The sequence below is a fragment of the Mesoplodon mirus genome, assembly GCF_964341445.2.
Source record: "Mesoplodon mirus genome assembly, chromosome: 13".
Classification (NCBI taxonomy): Eukaryota; Metazoa; Chordata; class Mammalia; order Artiodactyla; family Ziphiidae; genus Mesoplodon; species Mesoplodon mirus.
The window spans coordinates 19017682-19040617 of record NC_138989.1 but is presented as its reverse complement, the minus strand read 5'-3'; the positions used below and the strand labels follow the sequence as shown (position 1 = coordinate 19040617).

At 43.0% G+C, this 22936-nt stretch overlaps 1 protein-coding gene across 8 annotated transcripts in view; it reads left to right on the top strand.

Annotated features, from left to right (window-relative positions):
* Nucleotides 1-22728, top strand: part of GIT2 (GIT ArfGAP 2) — a 46213-nt gene extending 23485 nt beyond the window's left edge. For 2 of the 8 annotated variants that reach the window (XM_082640031.1, XM_082640030.1), the window contains exons 10-20: nucleotides 771-843; nucleotides 1095-1192; nucleotides 2388-2499; nucleotides 5686-5828; nucleotides 7887-8036; nucleotides 11737-11985; nucleotides 13613-13702; nucleotides 17695-17777; nucleotides 18400-18588; nucleotides 21747-21810; nucleotides 22335-22728. In XM_082640031.1, the coding sequence (XP_082496157.1) occupies nucleotides 771-843; nucleotides 1095-1192; nucleotides 2388-2499; nucleotides 5686-5828; nucleotides 7887-8036; nucleotides 11737-11985; nucleotides 13613-13702; nucleotides 17695-17777; nucleotides 18400-18588; nucleotides 21747-21810; nucleotides 22335-22547 (1464 nt within the window). In that variant the 3' untranslated portion in view covers nucleotides 22548-22728. Of the gene's footprint in view, nucleotides 1-770; nucleotides 844-1094; nucleotides 1193-2387; nucleotides 2500-5685; nucleotides 5829-7886; nucleotides 8037-10408; nucleotides 11180-11736; nucleotides 11986-13612; nucleotides 13703-17694; nucleotides 17778-18399; nucleotides 18589-21746; nucleotides 21811-22334 lie in introns of those variants that run through there. The other 6 variants (XM_082640034.1, XM_082640033.1, XM_082640032.1 and 3 more) reach the window with 5 other exon arrangements.
* Nucleotides 22729-22936: the final 208 nt, after the last annotated feature.

The window sequence follows — 22936 nt, the reverse complement described above, 5'->3', positions numbered from 1 at the left end:
ACAAATTCAGCATCTTCCCTCACAGAGTGGGGAAGCAGTCAACTCAGAAGTAACAGCCACCGAGCGGCAGGGTTTCATGAGGCAAAAAGTGCAGAAAGAGCTGGAGCCAGCCTGGTAGGGGCTTAGCCTCCTCTGGGTTGAGGAAGACCCAGTTGCTGCCAGGAGGGCACCCCAGTCTGTGGGGATTGTTTTGTTGGGACATTGCACAGTGTACTGATTAGACGGGCTGTCCTTAGTAGGGGATGCTCAGGTAGTTTTTTGGGGGTTTGGGGGACCCCTACTGAGGAAGACAGCAGAGAAGCTTAACCGAGGTCTGGGTGGTATTTTCCTTCAGTGGCACGTTTTATCCTCTGGTGTGTTTTGGCTTCTTAATCCTACCAAGGGTTTCAGATCCCATATACTGGGGGCAGAGCGGGTACTGGCAAACATTCTCAAAAGAGCAGAAGAGACTTTAAAAAGGTGATGTCACCCGAAGAGCGGAGAACTGGACCCTACCTTTGAGATACGCACTTTAGATGCCTCTTGCTTCCCTTATGGCACAGCCCTATCTGCGTATCAGGAGGGAGGCTGCTGTGGGTGGCAGGTATTTCTAGAGGATCTGTACTATTTTGGAAATGTTACTGTCTGTTTAATAGTGGTGGGCATTTATTAAGTAAGCACTGGCTTTGGATAAGACGTTGGAAGTAGAAGGGTGAATAAGTCGCAGTCCCCACTCATTCTCCTAGTGTTAATCCTTGTCCCTTGTGTTCCTGATATTTCTTTACTTTCAGCTAAGTAATCATTTGTTTGAAGAACTTGCCATGGATGTGTACGATGAAGTTGACAGGCGAGAGACTGATGCAGGTGACTTAACATGTGGCTTTATCTACTAAGCTTCTGTTATCAGTAGGCAGCAGCAGGCTGCCAGCCTCAGTGTTTTTACTTGCCCAATTTCTACTGTCCTGATAACACGTGTGTCAACATTGACTCTTGTGTATGCTGGCTTCGGAGTGTGCTGCCCCTAGTGTACCTAGTAATGCAAGAGCCGCGGCTCTTAGAGGAGCAGTGGCACCCGTGGTGATGAGATTCTATCTCTGGCTCTTTCCTCTGGCTAGTCTGGCTTGCCACGCAAAATCACAGCACCCTGGTGACCGAGACAACCGTCGTCCCCTTCCTTCCGGTCAATCCCGAGTACTCATCGACACGGAACCAGGCAAGTGGCCGAGTCCAAAAACTCACTAGTAGTGATATTTGCGGAATGGCTGATATCATGGTATTTTATTTTCCCAGGACAGGTATGTAAGATTTTTTGATTGATTAAAATGTTAATATCCTTTACACACACACACACACACACACACACACACACACACACCCTCACAAATTGATAAGAAAAGCAATAGAAGTTAATAGATGACTGGGAAAGAATATAAAACAATTCACAAAAGAAATACAAATGGCTGGAATTCCCTCACGGTCCAGTGGTTAGGAGTCTGCACTTTCACTGCTGATGGCACAGGTTCAATCCCTGGTTGGGGAACTAAAATTCCACAAGTGCAAGGGCAAAAAAAGAAAGAAAGAAAGAAATAATAAATGGCTTTCAATTGTGAAGAAATGTTTAATCTCATTAGTACTCAAAGAAAGCAACCTGAAGGCATTAATGAAAGTTTTATCAATCAACTTAATAAAGTATCAATACATAATAAAGGATACTCCAGACTGGTAAAGATGTGGCAAGATGGGCTTTCTCATGCTACAGATAAGAGTTTAAATTGCTGCAGACCTCAGAAAAGCAATCTGTTAACCGGTTTCAGAGGCCTCAAAATTAACTGCATCCTTCCACACAGGAATTCCTCATTTGGGAATATGTTCTAATAAAATAAAAATACAAAGCTTTATGCACATTTTCATCGAAGCACTGTATGTAATAATAGAGCACTGAAAAAAGCCTAACCATCCGTCAAGATCAGTGAAGCTGAGTAAATTATGAAGCTCTTTTCATTTTTATTGATTATTGGTTATATATAATGATAGAGTCCCAGCATCTAGACTGTAACTTTATGTTGAAATGTTAAAATTTGCCCCTTCAAATTAATTTTTGATTAGTAGGCCTACTTCAAAACTGAATTGATATTAGAAAGAAAGCATTAAGAGAACCATTTTGTTTTGGTTCACAAAAATAGATACACATTGTGAGAACTTAAATGTTATATTGTTCTATTATGTAAATGGTTTTAAACTGTTCACAAGGAAAATGTTAAATTTGATTCAGTTATGGCTGTGATTGATGATACTTTGAGCATGCTGGAAGGTCTTTGCCGAAGTCTAACAGTAGTCTGACTAGTTTTATGTGAATATGTGTGTATTTTTACATCTGGGAATATTTCCAATTATTTTCTCACCCTCAGGGCAGACAGAAACTAGCTCGGTTTAACGCCCATGAGTTTGCCACCCTGGTTATCGACATTCTCAGTGATGCCAAGAGGAGACAGCAAGGCAGTCCTCTCTCTAGTTCAAAAGGTAACTGTTTCAGACCTCTAAATGTTTGCTTCTTTGGCCTTAAAACTTCACACAAGTGTTAAAGTTATAGAAATAATTAAAGCAGTCATTGACACCACAGCTTAGTTAAAGCCCTGTAAGTTTTACTGGTGCTATGTTGTGACGACAAGTTTCTCTCTTTGAGTCCTGGTGAATTATAAATATTTCAGCATTATTAACTGTGATTCAAATTTATCTTATATATGATTTTTTACCTCTTGGGTCACCTGTCTTCCCTAAAAAATTGCATTCTGAAATTAACTCAAAACTCTGACTTAGATCTTGTTAAAGGACATAAGAAACTAAACCCTCTTGACTGAAATTCCAGCTCACCTGCTGTTGTTTACCTACAAGACTGAGTTCTCCATAATTAGAATTTGTCGCTATAAACTTTAGATGTCTACAGCAAGAATTATTGGGGTTTAAAATTGTGAAGAGAGCACCAAGCACCTATTTCCGAGGTGCCCTTTGAGTCTTGTTCAGTAGCTCAGGGTCCTGTCTCCATGCTTGGGAACCTACTTCCTCCCCAGCCCTGATGCTGTATCTTTGTTGTTTTTTTCTAATTGTAGAAATAATGCATTTTTAAATTGAAAAACATGTAAACAGGAAAAATACATACCATAAAGATTCAGTTTTCAGTCAGCATCACATTCCCCGGAGATAGTAATCGTTAACTGACAGCCATTTGTTCTTGATTTTACTTATTCAACCAGACATAAACAAGTTCTAAGAAACTTTATTAAATTTTGGTGAAGGTGCAGTGATAAGGGTCCTTTAAAGTCTCAAAATGCACAAATTCTTTGATTTGGTGGTTCCATTTCTAGGTGTTAATTGAGAGGAAATAGAGATGTTACATGTATGTTATATATAGCACTGGAAACATTAGAAACAAATAAGCAATAATAGAGCAATTATTAGTTACATATTTGAATAGTGCACACTTTTTTTCAGAGACTATGTAATGACATAATATAAAGTAATAAATTAATTTTTTTAAAAAGCTTTAGTATAATCCAAATTTTGTAAGGAAAACATTTATATATATACATATGTACAAGTGAATATATCACATGTAAATATAAATATACCACTAATCCCCATTACTCACGGATCTCATATTTGCCAATTCACCTATTCATTAAAATTTGTTACCTCAAAATCATACTGACAGCACGTTGATGGTAATTTGTGGATGTATGCAACATGCTGAAAAATTTGAGTCACCCAAAATGCACGTTCCCAGCTGAGATTGAACAAGGCCATGCTCTGCCTTATTTCAACTCTTATACTGTAAACAGGTGTCCTTTTTGAGATTTATTTAGTGCCACAGTTTTCACATTTTTATGCTTTTTGTTGGTGATTTCACTATTTGAAGTGGCCCCCAAGTAGAGTGCTGAAGAGCTATGTAGGATTCCTAAACGCAAGAAGGTCGTGTTGTGCCTTGTGGAGAAAATACATGTGTTAGACTAGCTTCATTCAGGCATGAGTTATAGTGCTGGTGGCCATGAGTTCCATGTTAATGGATCAACAACATGTATTAAAGATGTCTTTAAACAGAATCACATGTAAAACGAGGTTATATATTTATCAGTTGACAAAAATGTGATCAGAGGTTTGCAGGAACCTAACCCTGTGTTTCCAGTCAGAACAATGGTTTAATATTTGCTAATTTGTTCTTCACAGCAACTTTATAGACCGTAACTGCTACAAATAATGAAATTGGCTGTATGTATGTTTATATGCTTAGGAAAAAGACTGGAAGGAAATAGAACAACATGTATCAGTAGCTATTAATGATTACTCTATCAGTTTCAATTTTTCTATATTGAATCTTTATCACTTCTATAATCTGATGGCACATATATATTTTGTTTTATTTTATTTTATTTATTTATTTTTGGCTGCATTGGGTCTTCGTTGCTGCGCACAGTCTTTCTCTGGTTGTAGCGAGCGGGGGCTGCTCTTCGTTGGGGTGCGCGGGCTTCTCATTGCGGTGGCTTCTCTTGTTGTGGAGCACGGGCTCTAGGCACGCGGGCTCAGTAGTTGTGGCACGTGGGCTTCAGTAGTTGTGGCTCGCGGGATCTAGAGCACAGGTTCAGTAGTTGTGGTGCACGGGCTTAGCTGCTCCGAGGCTTGTGGGATCTTCCCGGACCAGGGCTCAAACCCGTGTCCCCTGCATTGGCAGGCGGATTCTTAACCACTGTGCCACCAGGAAAGCCCTGGCATGTATATTTTAAATATTAATTTTAAAAGTTAAAATTCCTTTTAAGTAAACATAATTTATCACCAAGATATTATCCATCAAAATATCCAGAAACAATATTGGAAATTAGAGGTTTGCTTGAGTTGCCTGAAAGAAAGTGGAGAGACTTGGATAATTTGTGAAATCTTTCATTCAAAACGTGTTGGAGCCAATGGAGTCATCCCTGCTTCCCTATAGACCATACCTTCCTGGTGTGCCCATGTGTGTCCAATGGGTCATTCTCCTCTTTCTCTCTCTCTCACTGGCATTCAGCTAACGAAAGGCCGATGTGCCTACTCTTTTTTTTTCTTTGCCGTACGCGGGCCTCTCACCGCTGTGGCCCCTCCCGCCGTGGAGCACAGGCCCTGGACGCGCAGGCCCAGCGGCCACGGCCCACGGGCCCAGCCGCTCCGCAGCATGCGGGACCTTCCCGGACCGGGGCACAAACCCGCGTCCCCTGCATCGGCAGGCGATGCCTACTCTTTGATCACCTAGTTTCTAGGCTCCACTTTAACAATTTCCTTTCTGTTTTGACTTGACATTACCTTGTAAACAAGGTACAATTATAACTGAATTGCAGTTAATCTTACATTAGTTACAGCTTTATTTTCATGATTTCGAGCTACACCCTGTTTCCTTGAATGATTACAAATTTGGGAACCTGTCCCCATATCTGAGCAGCTTTTTCGTAAACCATCTAATTAATTTGCCCACATTTGGCAGGTTGCTCAGAGGGATGCTTAAATCTGTCTCTGCAGTTTTTAGTAGACTCTCTGTCCAGTTGATAACTTGCTCTGTTATCCCTTTTTGGGGTGAATATAACCTTGCTATTTCTGTCATTTTCTTCCAGTCTTTTAAATGGCTAGTTTTTTAGGAAAAAAAGTTTTTTGCAAGCCTGAAGTAAAGTTTTTTGCTTCTATTGATAGACAATGTGGAGCTCATACTGAAAACAATCAGTAACCAGCACAGTGGTGAGAGTCAGGACAATGACCAGCCGGACTATGACAGTGTGGCATCAGATGAAGACACAGATCTGGAAGCCACTGCGAGCAAGGCACACAGGCAGAAGGTGAGGTGACACACTGCACACAGAAAGAGACTGTGTTTTCTTTTCAGATCTTTCCCCTTGAAAATTTGCCTGCTTTGTAAGTCACTTGAGGGCTAGGCTTGTGAAAAGTGCTCTGGAAGTAGAGTCGGGTTTTCTACTAGCTTGGGCCAAGCAAAGGTCAATGAGGTAAATAGTTTTAAAATAGGGGGTCTGTTATCCCTGAGTCAGTTGTTGACTCACAGCCCTTCTGCAGTTTTGACTTTATAAAACCTGTGAGGAAGGACTGGTGACTTTTATTCTTTCAACAAATGTTTACTTTTGTTGGATAGTTATCCAGACTTCCCTGGATAATATTCTCCTGAGTGAGGCCTAGTCCCTTTCCTCTACGAGGCCGTCACTGCCCAGGAGAAAGAACTGCAGTACAAGGGTCATAAACACAGACACAAGCTGGGGGTGGGGTGGTCAGCGGAGACACAACTTGTCACTGAGGAGGAGTATCAGGGGAGACTTTAACGTGTGCCTTGAAGAATGCCTGGGGGAAAAAAAAAAAAAAAGAATGCCTGGGATGTGGGCGTGTGGAGAGGCTGGGGAGGGTGGGCTAGACAGAGAGGAAGTGAGACAGCGGCGTGGGTGGTGGGGGGAATCTGGTCACATGTGGAGTCAGCCTGAAAGGAGTGGGAGTCAGAGCTGCAGCAGAGGGCAGGGGTCACACCATATGCAGGAGTGTGACGCCAGACCAAAGAGCCTGGACCTTGGCCAACAGTGCAGAGCCCAGGAAGCTTTTAGGCAGGGCAGGAGGGTGATGTCAGCCATGTTGGGTCCTCTGTTTTGGGAGGACTGTTCCGGTGGACCAGGGTGTGGAGAAAGGGAACCCAAGTAGGAGGTACTGACGAGGTCCAAACAAGAGGTGAAACAGGTTCACCTCAGGGCCTTGGCTGGGAGGGTCTGGATGGAAGAACAGTTACTGGAGCAAAGTGTGAGCCCGAGGACAGGGCAGTAGGGGCCTGGCTGGTCCACCCACTGCTGAGTGTCCCAGACCTGGCCCACAGAGGAGCCCAGCAAACATTTGAGAATGGATGAACAGGAGGAAGATAAAAAAGGCAGGGCTTGGCAATAAGTTGGATGTTTGAAGTGGGAAGGTAGACTTAGCGGAGTTGTGTCCAGGGCTTTCCAGCTTACACAGCTGTGAGAATCAGTGGTGCCACTGGCAGATGCAGGGAATGTGGAGGGGATAGCAGGAGTCACCTGTTCCATCTGAAACATCTCTGCCCGGTCTCCACAGAAGCGCTGGGTTCACTCGAGTGAAAGCCGGGTCATGACAGGACCCTACACGACGGGGTCCCTAGACTGGCCGGCCTCCCCCTCCTCTCCACCTTGCACACCCATTCCCTCCAGCTGAGCCCTGCTGCTGGCTGTAACACCCTTCCTTCAGACAGCCATCTGACTAATGACCTCCCCTCCTGCAGGCTGTTGCTCATGTCCCACCTATCCACCTGTCAGGTTAAAATGCACCCACCTTCACCCCAACTTCAGCTCCCCAACCCCTCACTCTGATCCATTCTATTTATTTTCCATAGCACTTATCACCTTTCTCTGTACTATATAGTTATTTATTTTTATTTTTTCCCTCTCTCACTCTGTTGGGATGTAAACACCATGGAAGCAGGAATCTTTGTCTATTTTCTTTTCTTATGTATCCCAAGCCCCTAGAACACTGCCTGCTGCTTAGTAAAAAAGCATCAGAAAAGTTGGAATGAGTGAATTAATGAAATAATGAATAAAAAAAGAAACATGAATGAGCAAGAGAAAGGCAGACAAGACAGATCTGCATACTCATTGTCAGAATAGATTTGTAGCCCCTCTGTCTGATCTATTAGAAAATATTGACTTTAAAATTTTTCAAATACTTTAGTAGCCCTACCTTTATGTTTTATTTTTGCATTACGCTTAGAAGCCTTGATTTGGTTTGATTAACTTTGCGATCCAGCTGGCATGGTCAGAATTTGAAATTCTTTAGCAGTTAGTCTTGAATGTTATCATCGTCTCAGATTGTGAACATTTTCCCCAATTTATTTTTAGAGCCTAGATTCAGATTTATCAGATGGACCAGTCACTGTGCAGGAATTTATGGAGGTCAAAAACGCTCTAGTGGCTTCTGAGGCCAAGATACAACAGCTAATGAAGGTGAATAACAACTTGAGTGACGAGCTGAGAATTATGCAGAAAAAGGTAACATGTCAATAAATGCCAGGATGGTTGCTCTTTAACCCCATAGTATAAGGAAGAATCCCAGGCATGATGCTTGTGGTCAGAGGGAAGAAACACAGATCTAAAAATCTTTGGGCCAAGCTGTCTTTTTGGAAGCAGTATGTATTTTGGATATTTTAAATGAAGTAGCTTTGATTAGAAATAAATCCAGTGTAAGTTTCCCAGGTAGGAAAACATTACAGCCTATTAAGTGTTTGTGTCAGTTGTAGAAACCCTTGCACTATCCTGTCCTTCCTGGGAAGCTAGACCCCACTCCATGGATGTGATTCTTCCTATTTATTGCTTGTTCTAAAGAATAATCACGCCATGAAGACAGGGCAGACGAAAGCCCAGGACAGGTGTATGTGTTTATCCGCATTCCAAACCCCATGCCACACAGGGGTACTGTCCCTGTTCACTCTAGTCTAAGATATTACGCACCCCTGCCCTGGCAGCTCAGTCCCACAGCCCCACTTTTTTTTCACCAGTAATTACCACTAATTTATCATGTCCTCAGAGCCACAGAATAGGTACTCAATAAATGGAAGAAAACATTGCGTTTGCACCAGCGAGAACTATACGCTGGTAAGAAACAATTTCATTTGCTCGGCATTTCCTTGTTTGCCGCCTTTTGAGAGAGTTAGAAATATATAAATATATTAATCTCTATCTCTAAAAAAAGTATGGCTAATAGTAGCAAGGAATATGCTTCAGAGGGGATTACGTATATAACTCTCTATAAGAATGCTAAGAAGAAGAAGTGGAAAGATTCTAAATTCTGCCCGAGACTTTGTGGGTACTGCTCCCATCATTCAGTGCTCTACAAAATGAGATTCTGTACACTTCCTTAAACAGAAACAAAACAAAGTATATATCTGTGTCTTCCTACTATCATTTGAAGAGTGATGCTTCAAAATCATTATCAAGAACAGAGGACATGGTACACCTCATTTGTGGCTGGGCCCTTTTCAATGGTGCTTCCTAAAGGAAGGCTGAAGATCTAAGAAGAGGTCCATGCCCCTCTGCTTGTCAGGGAAAAACACTGCAGTGCACCCTTGCCTGCGGCTTGGTCCAGGATTCTTTTGAGTTCTAGATCATTTTTGGAGACGTTTTGAGATATATGGCCTCAATACCTATAATAGAAGGGGACAAGAATGCCTGAAGATCAATCAGATTTTAATCAAACACTTGTTCTGTGCCACCCTGGCCCTGTCACCGGCTGGTGTGCAGCCATGAACAAGATAGACAAAGTGCCTTTTTGCCATAGCACACAGGGCTTGCACTTTTTCTGTCTTTTCTGAAATATCTTTTGTTTAATGAATTACAGTTTGTCTCATTAATTGAACTAATGCATTTTTTGAGGTGACTTTTTCTGAAACATGCTGACCTTGCCACTGCAAATCAGTCTGCTAAGCATCACCATTTTTATTCTTATTATTCTCCTTTTAGTATTTGTAGAAATCACCAGAGATAACCTCGAATCTCTGAAAGCAAATGTCTCAAGCTCCTTTAAGAAATGCAGAGTGGAATTATTTGCCGTTGCTCATGGATTATCTCCTCAATTCTTAGAAATGCTTTTGATTTATGAACCTATTATCTGTAACTTTTCATGCCCTGTTATACTCCTTTCAGACAAAAAAAGTGTAGTCTGGTTCTTATTAAGATAAGCACCATTCAGATTTATCTGAGGATATCTCGCTACGTACAGAGTACTAAAATTTTAAAAAATTGAGACCAGGAACTAGTGGTCATCAAAGCACATTCAAGCAAAATCCAGGCTGGATGTTTTAGAGTGAAAAGTGTGAAGATAAAGTTTAAGATTTCAAGACCTTGTCTAAAATACTCTAAGAGGTTTTCACATAGACACACAAGCCTGTGACCAGATCCCCTAGTCCTACACTGAGGACCATGTGTCAGTTATGCTCCTCACTGGTTGGACCTTGACCATTTCATTGTAGAATATGGGTTCCCTAATAAGTAGTTTTGACAGGCACTTTATGCCTGTCTGTTTCCTGGAATGTAGGAATTTTCAGTAGCTGCTTGTCACTTTGCAGCTGTTCTTTCTTTGGAAAGGGAGTTGCAGATATAAGTTACGCCCTGAAAGCCTTTCTGGTGTAGAAGCAATCTATCCTTTCTTAGGGATCACGCTTTGAGAACACTGAGAATGAGAGTATTTCTGTTGCAAAGACAGTAAATCAGACTTTCACAAAAGTTTGGCACTACTAATATAAAGTATGTGGAACTTGTTTATTTAGCGAAGATGCATTGATTTTATTTCAAAGTTAGGTAGAGTTTTTTAATATATATAGTTGACGAAGTAGCATGATTTGTGTCTGATCTTTCACATTTAACAGTTGCTTGGAAAAGATGCTAATTAATGAAGAGGAGCAGCCACTATTGGTGTATTTTTCACAGATCGGTGCTTTTCTAAAATAGAAATTGAAAGTAACTCCTAACACTGAATGGGCTTGCTATTGAAAAAGTAATGATCTCCTGGTGCAAACACAGTTGCCTGTGGACTTAAGCCTTGGCCCCGGTGGGGAATTTGGTCACATTTTACAATCTCTGTCAAAGAGTAGACAGCTGAACGCACACCACACCCAGCTTATAAAATGTCCTGGAAGATGGAGGAGCACCAGAGGGGAAGGACGTTGTGCAGCCTGGACTCAGTTAATTGCGTTTAAAATGCCAGATGCTAAAGAGTAACTCGGTTCCTTGCTGATCCCTTAACTCTAATCCAGCACCATGAAGCAGCCTGCATGTAAGGAATGGAAAGAGCATTCAGGGTCTCCAAGTGACAGCCTCTAACTCAAACGGGGTGGTGCCAGGCAGATTAGAGTGTTTAAAGCTGACACCACCACGGTCGCATTTTTGGGCGGCAGAGCCAAAGGAGAGAGAGGCCAGGTATTCCGGCCCTGGCTGAAAGATGACCGATCACCAGAGGGCAGCGCGCACTACGTGGAGCGTTCAGATGAAGATGTTGATAGTTCAATAGGTCTCCGGTTTTCTTCGTGATATGTTAATATAGCAAACTTAACCAAGATCTGGTTCCCTCTCTTTTTAAAAAACTGCTAAATTGTTTGGAATTTTAAAGAGTATTATGTAATAAAAACTTGTTGATCTTATTTTTTCTTGTTGGCTTTTTGGGAAGCAGTAGCTCATCTGATTTTTCGTAAGCTGAATTTCACTGTCTTTCTTGCTTTGCAAAGCAACTCTAGTTATCTTTGTGCTGCTTCCATGGTGTCTGCTGACATTTTTGGCATTTGCAAATTGCTCAGGGCTCATTTGAAAAGCAAGTTACCTAAGTGATGTCTTAATGATCTCAAACTCTTGCTTGAAACAGCCTTAGAATAATCCAGAGTGCAGCTTGCCTGCAAACATTTCCCAGGCCCACCATGACCAATTTTTACGTGGTTAGACAGTTTGCTTTTAAAAAGTCCAAACTGCAACTTTTTCACATTCAGAAATTAGCTATTTAATTCGCTTAAGTGACAAAGTGAGTTGATTGCGTTTCACTCATTCTAGAAGAAAGAGTTCTGGTTTGTAGTTGCCTTTGACTTTCAACCCAGCGAGCTGTTACTGTTCTTATTGTTAAAGCTGGTAGTTGTATGCGTTTACTTGGTGTTTGCTTTTTCTGCTTGCTATAGAAAAACACAGTCCCACTGCCAAACATGTCTTTCAGCTTCAAACACTCCAGAGTGAAAATTCGAACCTCAGGAAACAGGCCACAACCAGTATATATCAGGTGCAAACTGATTCTGAGTACACAGACACTTCCAACCACTCTTCTTTAAAGAGACGTCCATCTGCCCGGGGCAGTAGGCCCATGTCCATGTACGAGACGGGATCAGGTCAGAAACCCTATCTCCCAATGGGAGAAGTGAACCACCCCGAGGAGAGCAGGACGAGACTCCAGCCTTTCCCTGCGCACGTAAGTAACACCACTGGCGCTTCCGCTTTTCACTCTCTGTCCAGCCTGGCTCCCGCCTTCCCTCTTCTGAACCTGCAGATCCCCAGTCTCTGCTTTGCCAAATTGGGCTACAAGAGTCGTCCTTGTGTTTGCTGTATTAACATGTCGACAGGTGCTTGCGGTGTTCCCACAAGCACTCGGGGCCACTGGCCGAAAGTTTTCCAACGACCCTGGGGATTCTGGCTCTTGCTCAGCCCCTCTCCCCTTTTTCTCCCCCGTACCCATAATATCTTTCCCAGCCAGCCACTATTGGAACGTTTTTGGTAACAAGCTTCCTTCCCTATTTCCAAAAACAAAAGCAAATTATAAAGGTTACCGGCGGCAGTGAGTACCGTCTTCTTCGAGGTAGACGGACATGTGCCCCCTTACAGGAGCCCTGAGAATTCAAGGCGCCGCCTCGGCTCCTCCCAGTGGAGCGGGTGGCGTCTGTGGCCTGGGCATGCAGGCCAGGTCTGGAAGCCTCTGGGCCTCCGCAGCCCCTGCATCTGTGGTCAGTGTGCCTGCTTAGCTGCATCCTCCTCCCTGCGTGGAGAAAGTGTTGCTTTTTCACTTTATAAGAATGAGATGTAAGAATTCTATATCGACCTTACAAGCGTTAAATTCCAAAGATCGTATTCTGTAACAGGCTACTAATGCTCCTATTTTACAGTGGAACAACTATTGTGTTGTGAGGGTTTCAAATATTATATTTCTTGGGGATTAATTTGTTTTAAAAAACCTATGTTTTGACAAAATGTTGCAGGCGTTTTGAACCTATGTGATGTTTTCTCAAAGAGTAATATTTATCTTTTTGAATGTCAGAGTCATTCTTCAGTCCACTCTTACAGGAATTTCCAAAAAAAATTCTCAGAGTAAATAGAAAGTAAAGGATATGGTCTAGGAAATTAAGCCCTAGTTTAATTTTGTCAAGCTTTAATGTGGTAAAATTACAGTGTGGTTATATTGTAACTGGGAGTCTACTACTTCAACTTTTTAAGTTGTTTGGGCTGAACATTCTAAAGCAATTGATTTGATACATTTGGTGTAATGGGAATGCCATTGAACTAAGTTAAGAATCTTATTTTTGTATAACTGAAAACAAAATTTAGGAAAAGCCACTTTGTTAGTTTTCACAGTGTACTTTTTTATTTTAGAAACATTTAAAATGTAAGAACGTCTTATTATTGTAAAAGTTCTATATCTGTACTAAGGAGCAGATTGATAGTGTATACCAACTTTAAATCATCTGTATAGTTTTTCATTTCATATCATCTGTCCTGGTTAAAAAACAAATATTTGTTTAAGGCTATCTATTAAAAAAAAAAGAAACATTGGCAAATTTGACAAATTACGCTAGGTATTGTCTTTCCCTCATAGAAAAGTAGCCTTATAAATTCCAAGTAATTTCCGAGAGGCATTTCACTAAGGGATTAAACATCTCTAGGGATCTGTCATTGGCTAGCATGGAAGTTTCAGCACTGATCTCATGTGTGTAGTGAGTTGCTTTTCAGGATACTTTTCTGGGAAACCTGGGCTGAAGCCAGGGTAGGAGGTGGGGTTTTTTGTTTGTTTTGTGTTTTCCCGAGTGTGTTTCTTTTTCCCCTTCCAGATTGGGAGGAGTGCGCTTGTGACCTCCTCTTCGTCTCTGCCTTCCTTCCCCTCCACACTTTCCTGGTCGAGGGACGAGAGCGCCCGAAGGGTTAAGTACACTCTGAATGCTCTGCTCTCTGGAGAAGGGGCAGCGCTCCTGGCGCTCTGTGCTTCTCCCAGCCCTCCCTCCCTCCGCTAACTGCTCTCTGTCCTGCATGAGGCAGCGCTTCCCTCCTGGTGTCTCAGCTCTCAGCACTCACACACGCATGCATGTCTGCAGGAGGCGGCCTCCATCTCCTCGAACTCCACATTGCTCAGTCTCACGTGACATTTAACACAGTCTGCAGTTCACCCGGTAACACTGATTCTGAGCATTCTGTCTTTTTAAACAATCAGAAAATTAGCTGGCTGCTGGCTAAATATTATAATAGGGCAAATCGATCCCAATTTGTTCAGAGAACTAGTGTATTTGGACTAACGGAAACACTAAGACATCGTGCTCTTTATTTTTTATTGCCTCTTGACATATTTTACCTCAGCACCTTACTTGACAAACCAAGGTTTTGCAGTCCCTGCGTTCTGCATCCGGATAGCAACACGTGGCCGTACTGGAGGTGTAGGCACCTGTTAGTACGAAGCTGTTCACTTTGATCTTTGGTCAAGTCCAGCTTGCCGACGTATAACTTAATTCCCAGTAACAGCACATGATACAGGTAAGCTCCTTTTAGAGTAGCCAGGCAGCAAGTATTTATCAAGCACCTTGTCCACACCCAGCCTTTTGGAAAGTCAGTTAAAGGGTCCTGGGGACTTAAGTGACCTCCCTGCTCCCAAAGGCACTGTCAGTCTAAAAAACAGTTTAATGCATGAAGAGTACATGGCAGCAAGCTGGGAAAGTCATGACAGAGCACAGGCTTTGCAGACCTGCGTTCAGGTCCTGGCTCTTTTGTTTTTTACTGGAAGGGCAGTGTGGCTAAAGTGAGAGCAGGGAAGGTGGGCGTGGGTGAGGGACCACCTTTACAGACCAGGGGGGTTTGCACTGCTCTTTGTCCGTTCCTTCCACATCGGCAGGAACGATGGAGAATCTTGCCCACTGCCAGTGCCTTATGGCTCGTGGAGGCCCTGGGGGTTCTTTTCTGCACTTTTGAGGTAATCTATTTAAAAAAACCTCTTGACATATGCTACTATCTTCTGAGCCGTTCTGAAATTGAACTGCACTGTTTATATTACAGTATTTCAGTTAAAGTAAGGGGCAGTTAAATAGAAAATCTTACTTGAAATGTTGTTGCTAGGAGTCAAGTAAACCTCTTTTTGTCCACTGTGAAAGTTTTTTAAAATTTTTTGGTAGTTTTGAGAATTATTGCAAGGACTGCTTACTGAGACGGCGTTTTATACCAGCCATTTAAACGGGTGATGCTCATTGCTCCTGACAGCTTCATCGTGAGGTTAGGCTTTTATGGCATGTCTGTATGCAGAGAAAACTACCAATCTATTAAATAAACTGAACCAGCACCAGCTATAAGGTAACTTTTCTATTAACAGCTTTGAGAGAGCAGCACTTTTAACTAGTAGACCTTCGTTCTGCATGTTTATAATAATTTTCATAAAATTAATGCTGACTAATTTGAAATCCTGAAATATGCTTTTGTTGATAATGATGAAGGATTTAATGTAAGTAACGGATTTCCTGGGTGGTTATTGTTGTACGTTGTTTTCTGTATTTGAGAAACATTTCCTGAGTACTTTTATTAGATATATGAGTCATTACTCTTCTAAAATGTTTCAATGAAACTTGGTACTTTTGATCATTGTGGAGGTAATGCATTTGATTTGTAATTATCAAATTTACATCAAGGAAGGCAAAAAGATCCATTATAAAAGGGTGGGATTTTTCTGGGTTTAATTCTGTTTTCTAGCTTTTTCCACCGGAGCAGCTCTGGACAAATGTCCCAGAATAATTATTTAAATGCAAAGTTTTTACGTTCCATTTTATGCTGTGTATGTGCATGTACACACACAAACACACACTCATCTCTGTGTGTGTATGTGTATATAAAAACTAAAGGAAAAGAAATTTATTAGTCAGACATTCACTGTGAAAGGTAAGAAGATATTTTTTTGTTTTGTTTTGTTTTGTCTTTTGTTTTTTGTTTTGTTCTGTTTTTTGAGGTCATCTCTGCAAGAGCCTGGTTTCACTGTTCCCTGCCTGCCTTTGGTCTTCCATGTAGATAGCCAGTAGCCAGTAACTCACTGATTGATCCATAAAGCCAAACCAAAAGCAGCAAGTGAAGCAGAACTGCTTGCTGGTAGGAGATACAAACAAAGGGGATCTTAAATGTTATAGTGGTTTTTACAGAACTTAGCTTTACAGACTCTCTTTATAGCTGCAGGCCAACATTTTCAGTCATTTGCCAGATGTATTTGAGTGGTTTCAGTACGAACTCGTATTGAACTTTAGGAGCCCAGTGCAAGTGTCTTACGTTAAGTGGCTGGGACCAAGTAGAGCATTTGGGGGAAACATGAAAGACCTCAGCAGACAGAGAAAGAGTGTTCTCCCTGGGAGAGGACAGAGAAGGGTCATGGGGATAGTAAGCAACACGTGGTGTGAATAAGGAGCCTTTCCCCATCTCAGGGCTGCCCGCCCGCCTGCCCGCCTGCCTGCCTGCCTGCCTGCCTGCCTGCCTGCCCACCCGCCCGCATAGGGCCTTCAGAGGGCCAAGCAGCATTATCAGGAAGGAGCAAATAATTAAACTTTATGGAGACTTACTTAACTGACTCACTCTAGGGGAGCCATTCATTTGAGTGAAGCTACAGGGTCTCCGTATGTTTAAACAGGGCTCTGAATTTACAGGCTCTATATCTTTAGCCACATTTTATTGCAGCAACAATAAAATTCCTTAGGCACATGTTTTGATTAACTTGGATTAAATTCAAGTTACAGAGCTAGAAGTAGCTCATATTTGTCTTTTGCAATTGGTAATCAATTTAGGTTTTAAATCAGCTTCCACTGATTTCTGTTCAAATGAAGAAATTCCCAAGCACTATGGGTAAAATAAATACTGAGGGGAGATCCTTTGTATTAAATACTCCAGAACTAACATAGTCCCCTTCAAAGGAATGTGGTCCCCTTCAAATGTTATCACCCCAGAAGGCCCTGTCCTTAGCAGTGCTGCCATTTGCTCAAAACAGTTGCAGGGTTCCTGTGTCCCATTTTTGTTGCACCGTATCTTTATGTTTTAAGAGATAGATGTTTGGGGAGACAGGTGAAAGGGGTTGGAAACCAAGTGTCACACCGGGTTAATCCATTTTGGTTCACAAACAACGTGTGGCAATGAATGAATGGTTTCTGGTTTCCTTGTGTGGCTCACACAAGCCGTCTCTGAGGATAGTCCTTGGAGAGCTGTGTTGTGGGCAGTGGTGGTCCTCAGGGCCCCAGGTGTGGGGTATTGGAGGTAGCTGGGGACAGGAAGCGCAGGTTCTTAGTCCAGGTTTTCTACTGACTCTTTGGCCTTGGGGGTGACCCCCAGCTCTTTTGGCCCTTCCTTTTCCCATCTGGTATTAGACTAGCTAATCTGCAGGCAACTCCCAGTGCTGACATCTATGGATATATGTGCGGACCCATTTGCTTCTTAAATGGGCCCCATTATATTATAGTTAAGCTCCATACTCCTCAGAGAGCTGAACGTAAGCGTTGCCTTGCATGTCTGTTAGTTTGTACCAGGGATCTGTGTATGGAGCAGCTAAGAAGCAAAGAAGAAAATGGGGCAGAGAAGGAAAGAAACCGTTTCTGGATCCACTATTCATCTGTTACTAAATTTTAAAAAAATATTTTTTTTTTATTTTCTGGCCACGCCATGCGGCTTGCAGGATCATAGTTCCCTGACCAGAGATCAAACCCGGGCCCCGGACAGTGAAAGCACCGTCTCCTAACCACTGGACCACCAGGGAATTCCCTGTTCCTAAATTTTTAATAAAGCATCGGCCCCCGTCCCAGATGAGATCTGGGGCATGAAGGCCACGTAGCCTGACAGGTAACAATTCCTGAGAAGGCACCCAAGAAGTGTCTGGTGCTCTCAACTAATGGGGTCGCCTTTTCTCTTGTAGGCATCCAGGCTGGAGAAGCAGAACAGCACACCTGAAAGTGACTATGACAACACTCCCAATGACAGGGACCTGGATGACTTGGGGTACATGTGCAGGAAGAATGCCCTGGGGCTGGGCTCTTCAACCAGAGACCGAGCAGCGTGGTCAGGAGGCACACTTCACCACCTGCACCCGCTTCTCTGTTTTCAGACCCATAAGGTCCTCAGATATTAAGGCATAAGTTCATAGTTCACACCTCTTCCCATCTCACATTATTGCCACAGGGACCTTTTTTCCTTTTACCAGCAGGTTAGACTCATCTCTGAGTCTCTGTAATGTGCTTAAAGTCAGTTCTCCATTTCATTTTCGAGTCAGCGTTCGTTAGGTTACATCCTGCATTTGTATCCCAAGGAATTGGCTCGATTAGGGTGGCTTCATAACCACACACCCTCCCTGTTCCGGTTGTTCCCTCCCTTTCCCCATCTTTAGCCTTCCTACGAGGGTCATCATTGTCCACCCCCGTGGTAGAATGAAACAGCCTCCCTATGAACTGTGGCTGCCTGCTGATGAACAAGCCTTACCCTGAGTCTCCTGCCAGACAGGATAAAGGAAACCACAAAAGCAGCCCACTCGTGCCTTCGGCACATGCACATGCAGTGGCTCCTAGAAGCAGAGAGGCAGCTGATCAGTACCTGTCACATTTAACCACTTCTTCAATGCTCACAGGTCAAGCAGGAAGGGAAGGCAAAGAAGTACAGTGTGGCAAGGTGATGGCTCAGGCCCAGATGTGGCAGAGCCCCACACGGCCCCGAGCCCCGCCTTCCCCAGCACCGAAGACGTCATCCGGAAGACTGAACAGATCACTAAAAATATACAGGAGCTCTTAAGAGCAGCCCAAGAAAATAAACACGACAGGTAAGGGGGCTTGAATATCCGGCCTGGCAGAACGTGTGCACATGCTCTGGAAGAGATGCTGCTGCTCCCTTATAGACGGGGATTTTTTTGTAATATGCTCACTTCAAAAGTTGTTGAAAATTTCAGGTTTATGTAACAGGCTTAAAAACAGATTTGTCTTTTTTTTATGTAGTAGTTTTAATCTTTCATCTTCTTATGAAGTGCTCTGAATATAGCTGCCTCTAGAGATAGAATTGCGGCGTATTTGGGGTAGTGACATTCCCAGTTCTTGAGGTGAAAGAAGCTACCTCAAAACTGGCAACACATTCTCCTGGCCACACTGCTGTCTGTGGCCTCCTTAGCTGGGGAGAAATCTGCCATAGAAGGTATCCTGAAATGAACCTGATTTCTTACCTTTTTCCCTCGTGCATGTGCACGTCTAAGAAGCAAGTGGTTTTTAGAAAAGTTGATCTAATTGTCACCCAGATCATTCTCTGCTCCTGAATGAAGAGTCTGCTCACTCTGGGCAGAACCATATCTTGCAGAGTTATTTCTTACTGCAGAGAAGGGTCCGGCTCTCGTTCTAACTCACCCCTCTGTTCTCTGGTAAGTTGTTAGCTGTTGCAGGTGGTATCGTAGTCTCACGCGGCTGGCCTGCTCCAGACACAGTCATGACACATTTAACATCATCCCACTGAGTTTATGAAAGTGGCAAAATTTCATCAAAACCCAAGAACAATCTCATTTTTTTCATTAGGTCAGCAAAGTTTAGGGCTTCAGTGAAGAACTTCTCTCCGTGCCTTTGCATGAACAAAAGTTGTTCAAGGAACACAGTACTGCTTCTTCTTTTTCCTGTTCTCTTCTGTGAAAAGATGCACCAGTGTCTTTTGCATTCTCCACGTCCCTCGCACTGCCATGCTCACCTCCCCACTTTCTACCCTTTCCCGTTTTGCTGTATGGCTCAGACTTCTCCCAGTGTCATTATTCCCCTCAGTAGGAGAGGAATGGTCAGTGTTCACTGAAGGAGCAGAGCTAGTCTTCATGGATGGACTGCTGGAGGCTCCTCAGAGAAAAAGAGGAGCCTGCATAATTCCTCAGCCTCCTTCCACGAAAATTATATAGCTGCTTATCTCCCCCCCACCCCCGGACATCCTCTTTATCACACGCCCTTCCTGCCTCACGCTACAGGTGTGGAGTTCCTCTGCTCAGCACCACAGCCTTGGCAACAGGTAACTTCATTACCACATTACATAAAGCAAAACGTTTCACACCTCAAACGTATCAAGGCACCGTGATAACAGGGTGAACTCCTTCCCTGGGGCTCTCCCACCATTGAACAACATGCTTCACTTCTCATTTCCCCCAGCTCAGAAGTGCCTTGCTCATATTTCAAACAGCAGCCAAAAACTATGCTTACATTAAGTTTCTCTCTTTGTTGGTTGTCAAAAATATAAATATCTGCCCTGGAGCTGTTTCTGGCTTCAAAGATCACAATATGTTGTGCTTGGTACAATTTGGGAAGTTTCTTTTTTTTTTTTTTTAAGATATCCATTCAATGTATGTCATGATCTGTTTTCTGTAAGAACCATGAGAGAATGATGCAGAGATTTTTAATCATCAACTCACTCTTTTGGTTTAAACTAGAATTGGTCTAGAGAATTTATATTTTATAAATTGTTCAGTGTTCTTTTAAAATCTCTGGTTCCTTGCATATCTGAGACACTTTGTCTTTTTTTTGGCTGCATTGGGTCTTCGTTGCTGCGCGTGGGCTTTCTCTAGTTGCGGTGAGCGGGGGCTACCGCTCTTCGTCGAGGTGTGCGGGCCTCTCATTGCACTGGCTTCTCCTGTTGCGGAGCACGGGCCCTAGAGTGCACGGGCTTCAGTAGTTGTGGCGCATGGGCTCTAGAGCACAGGCTCAGTAGTTGTGGCACGCAGGCTTAGTTGGTCCACGGCATGTGGGATCTTCCCGGACCAGGGCGCGAACCCGTGTCCCCTGCATTGGCAGATGGATTCTTAACCACTGCGCCACGAGGGAAGTCCCGACAGTTTCATTTATAATCTTGCATTATACGAATTAAATCCATGCCTTTTTCTCTTGTTTTCTCCTCTCGATATCCATTGCTTATGCTCGTCCTAAGTGCACCAGTAGCCCGTGCAGGCACGGTCAGGCTTAGTCCTGGTCCCCTGGGCTGAGCAAGCTCCCCACAGCCCCTGACCTTCCCTCAGCCTGGTCCCATCCCCTCAGCTTCTAGCCTCACTCCCTGCCTGTCTCTGTTTCTGTCTTTCTCTCTTACACACAATTACACAGTCCAGGAATTACTACATATTATGCACAAAAGCCTTTTCAAGGAAAGATAAGTTGTGAACATGGACTCCCTCTGGTAGAGAAGGAGGAGGACTTTGTCATTAATCTGCATGTGCTTTCTTTCGTGGCTTATTGAGGACTTCCTAAAATATGTCGTAATGAGTGAGTTTTTGAGAGATGTCCTTAGGAAAAATGTCTCCTCTATGTAGCAGGAGGAAAGGGTGAATTATATTTCTGGGTCAAAATGAAAACTATAACCAGCAAAACATAAAACTCTTAGGTGTGGATCTCAGTTAATGCTCAAGAAACATTTGTGGCTGATACAGTGGTTGCTGTGGACATTGCCTTTTTTTGAGGGTCTTTGTCACCAGATGGGTTGTTGCCCCTTCACATTTGCAAGTTAAATAATTCCTGCATTGGTGTTTTTATTATTACATGGTGTATGTTTCTAACTGCTCATAAAGGTAAAAGTCGGGAATTCCCAATTGGAAGGCATTTTGGTATAATTCAAACCAGTTTCTTGAGATGCAATGATTTAATTAAAATGTAGGCAGTCTTAATTTGAATGACCACCTTGAGGAGGTGTAGATATCTTTACAGACTAACTGTTCTGTGGCTCCACCTGGCTGGTAGTGGACGTTGCCTACATTCATACCTGGAGACTGTTTTTGTCTGATGGAATGAACTTTCAAGAAAGGATGGGGCCCCTGCTTTATCACAGAGCGCCTCCTGTTGATGTGGGATCCACAGCAGGTTGGCCATGGCCTCAACCCCTTTGTTACGGGAATGTAAATGGGACCTGTTCTTAGCCGAGTATTCTCTGTCTCTGAATTATTTTCAGTGTCTTTGAATAACTTCTTCAATATTCTTGCAGTTATATTCCCTGCTCAGAGAGGATACACGTAGCTGTTACAGAAATGGCAGCATTATTCCCCAAAGTAAGTCACTCCCTACTAACTTGGTTCAGATCCCTTTTAATGAACCGTAAGCAATTTCTTTATGACCTTTACATTATATTAATCTTTTTGTAGCACAGAAAGTTTTGAATATGCAAATAGCCATATAGGGCTTTGAAATATTTTTTGTGCTGCGTGAGTATTGATTTGGGTTTAATAAGACAAGAATGTACAAGCCAAATGCTGAAAGGTAAAGCGTTAATACAATGAAATTTTATCTGGAATATTTCACCCAAGTGGATTAATATTTTCCAAAAACCACTTCCGTATAGCACTACTAAATAAGTGCACTGCACGCACTTTGACCTTTGAGACAGCCCTTCAGCGTCCGCCACACCGTGGGTTGCCAAGCCTGCAAAGTTCCAAGCACCCTCGGTGAAAAAGTGCTGGACAAAACTGCTGTTCACTGTGGAATAGCTTGAGTTGTTTTCTGAGGAATGCTTGTCCCTGCTCTCGGATACATCCACCCTGCAGTTCATGGCGAATGCCTGTGTTTTTCTGTTTAGAAACCCAGGTCCGACACGGTGAGGACTTCCCTCCGCTTACTGACATCCAGTGCCTACCGACTCCAGTCGGAGTGCAAGAAGACCCTCCCAGGCGACACGGTCCCGCCCACGGACATCCAGCTGGTCACGCAGCAGGTCATCCAGTGTGCGTACGACATCGCCAAGGCCGCCAAACAGCTGGTCACCATCACTACCAAAGAGAACAACAACTGAATGGCAGGGCTGGCCCGGCCCTTCTGTTTTTGAGGCTTTTCTAAGTCCGGTTTCCAATTTAGACATGGAACTCTTCCGATTTTTACAGAAACAAACGTTTAATGAAAATTTAAAACTTTTTAAAAGAAAACTCAGTATTATTTTTGCATGTTTTCTAACAAATTTTCAACTATTAATTTAACCCACTTGCCTTATTTGTGCCTGTTTGCCAGTTTACCTTCTGACGTGCTGTTGTGCTGTCCATGACCGTCGAGTTAATGATCATAGATATCCAAAAGCAGATCTTCATTGTTTAAAGTATTTTAGAACTTTCCCATCCCTTCAGACTCCTTGCCTATGGCTAAAACTATAAGTGAGAGTTTTACTGAAACATTCTCTGGAGAGAGTTG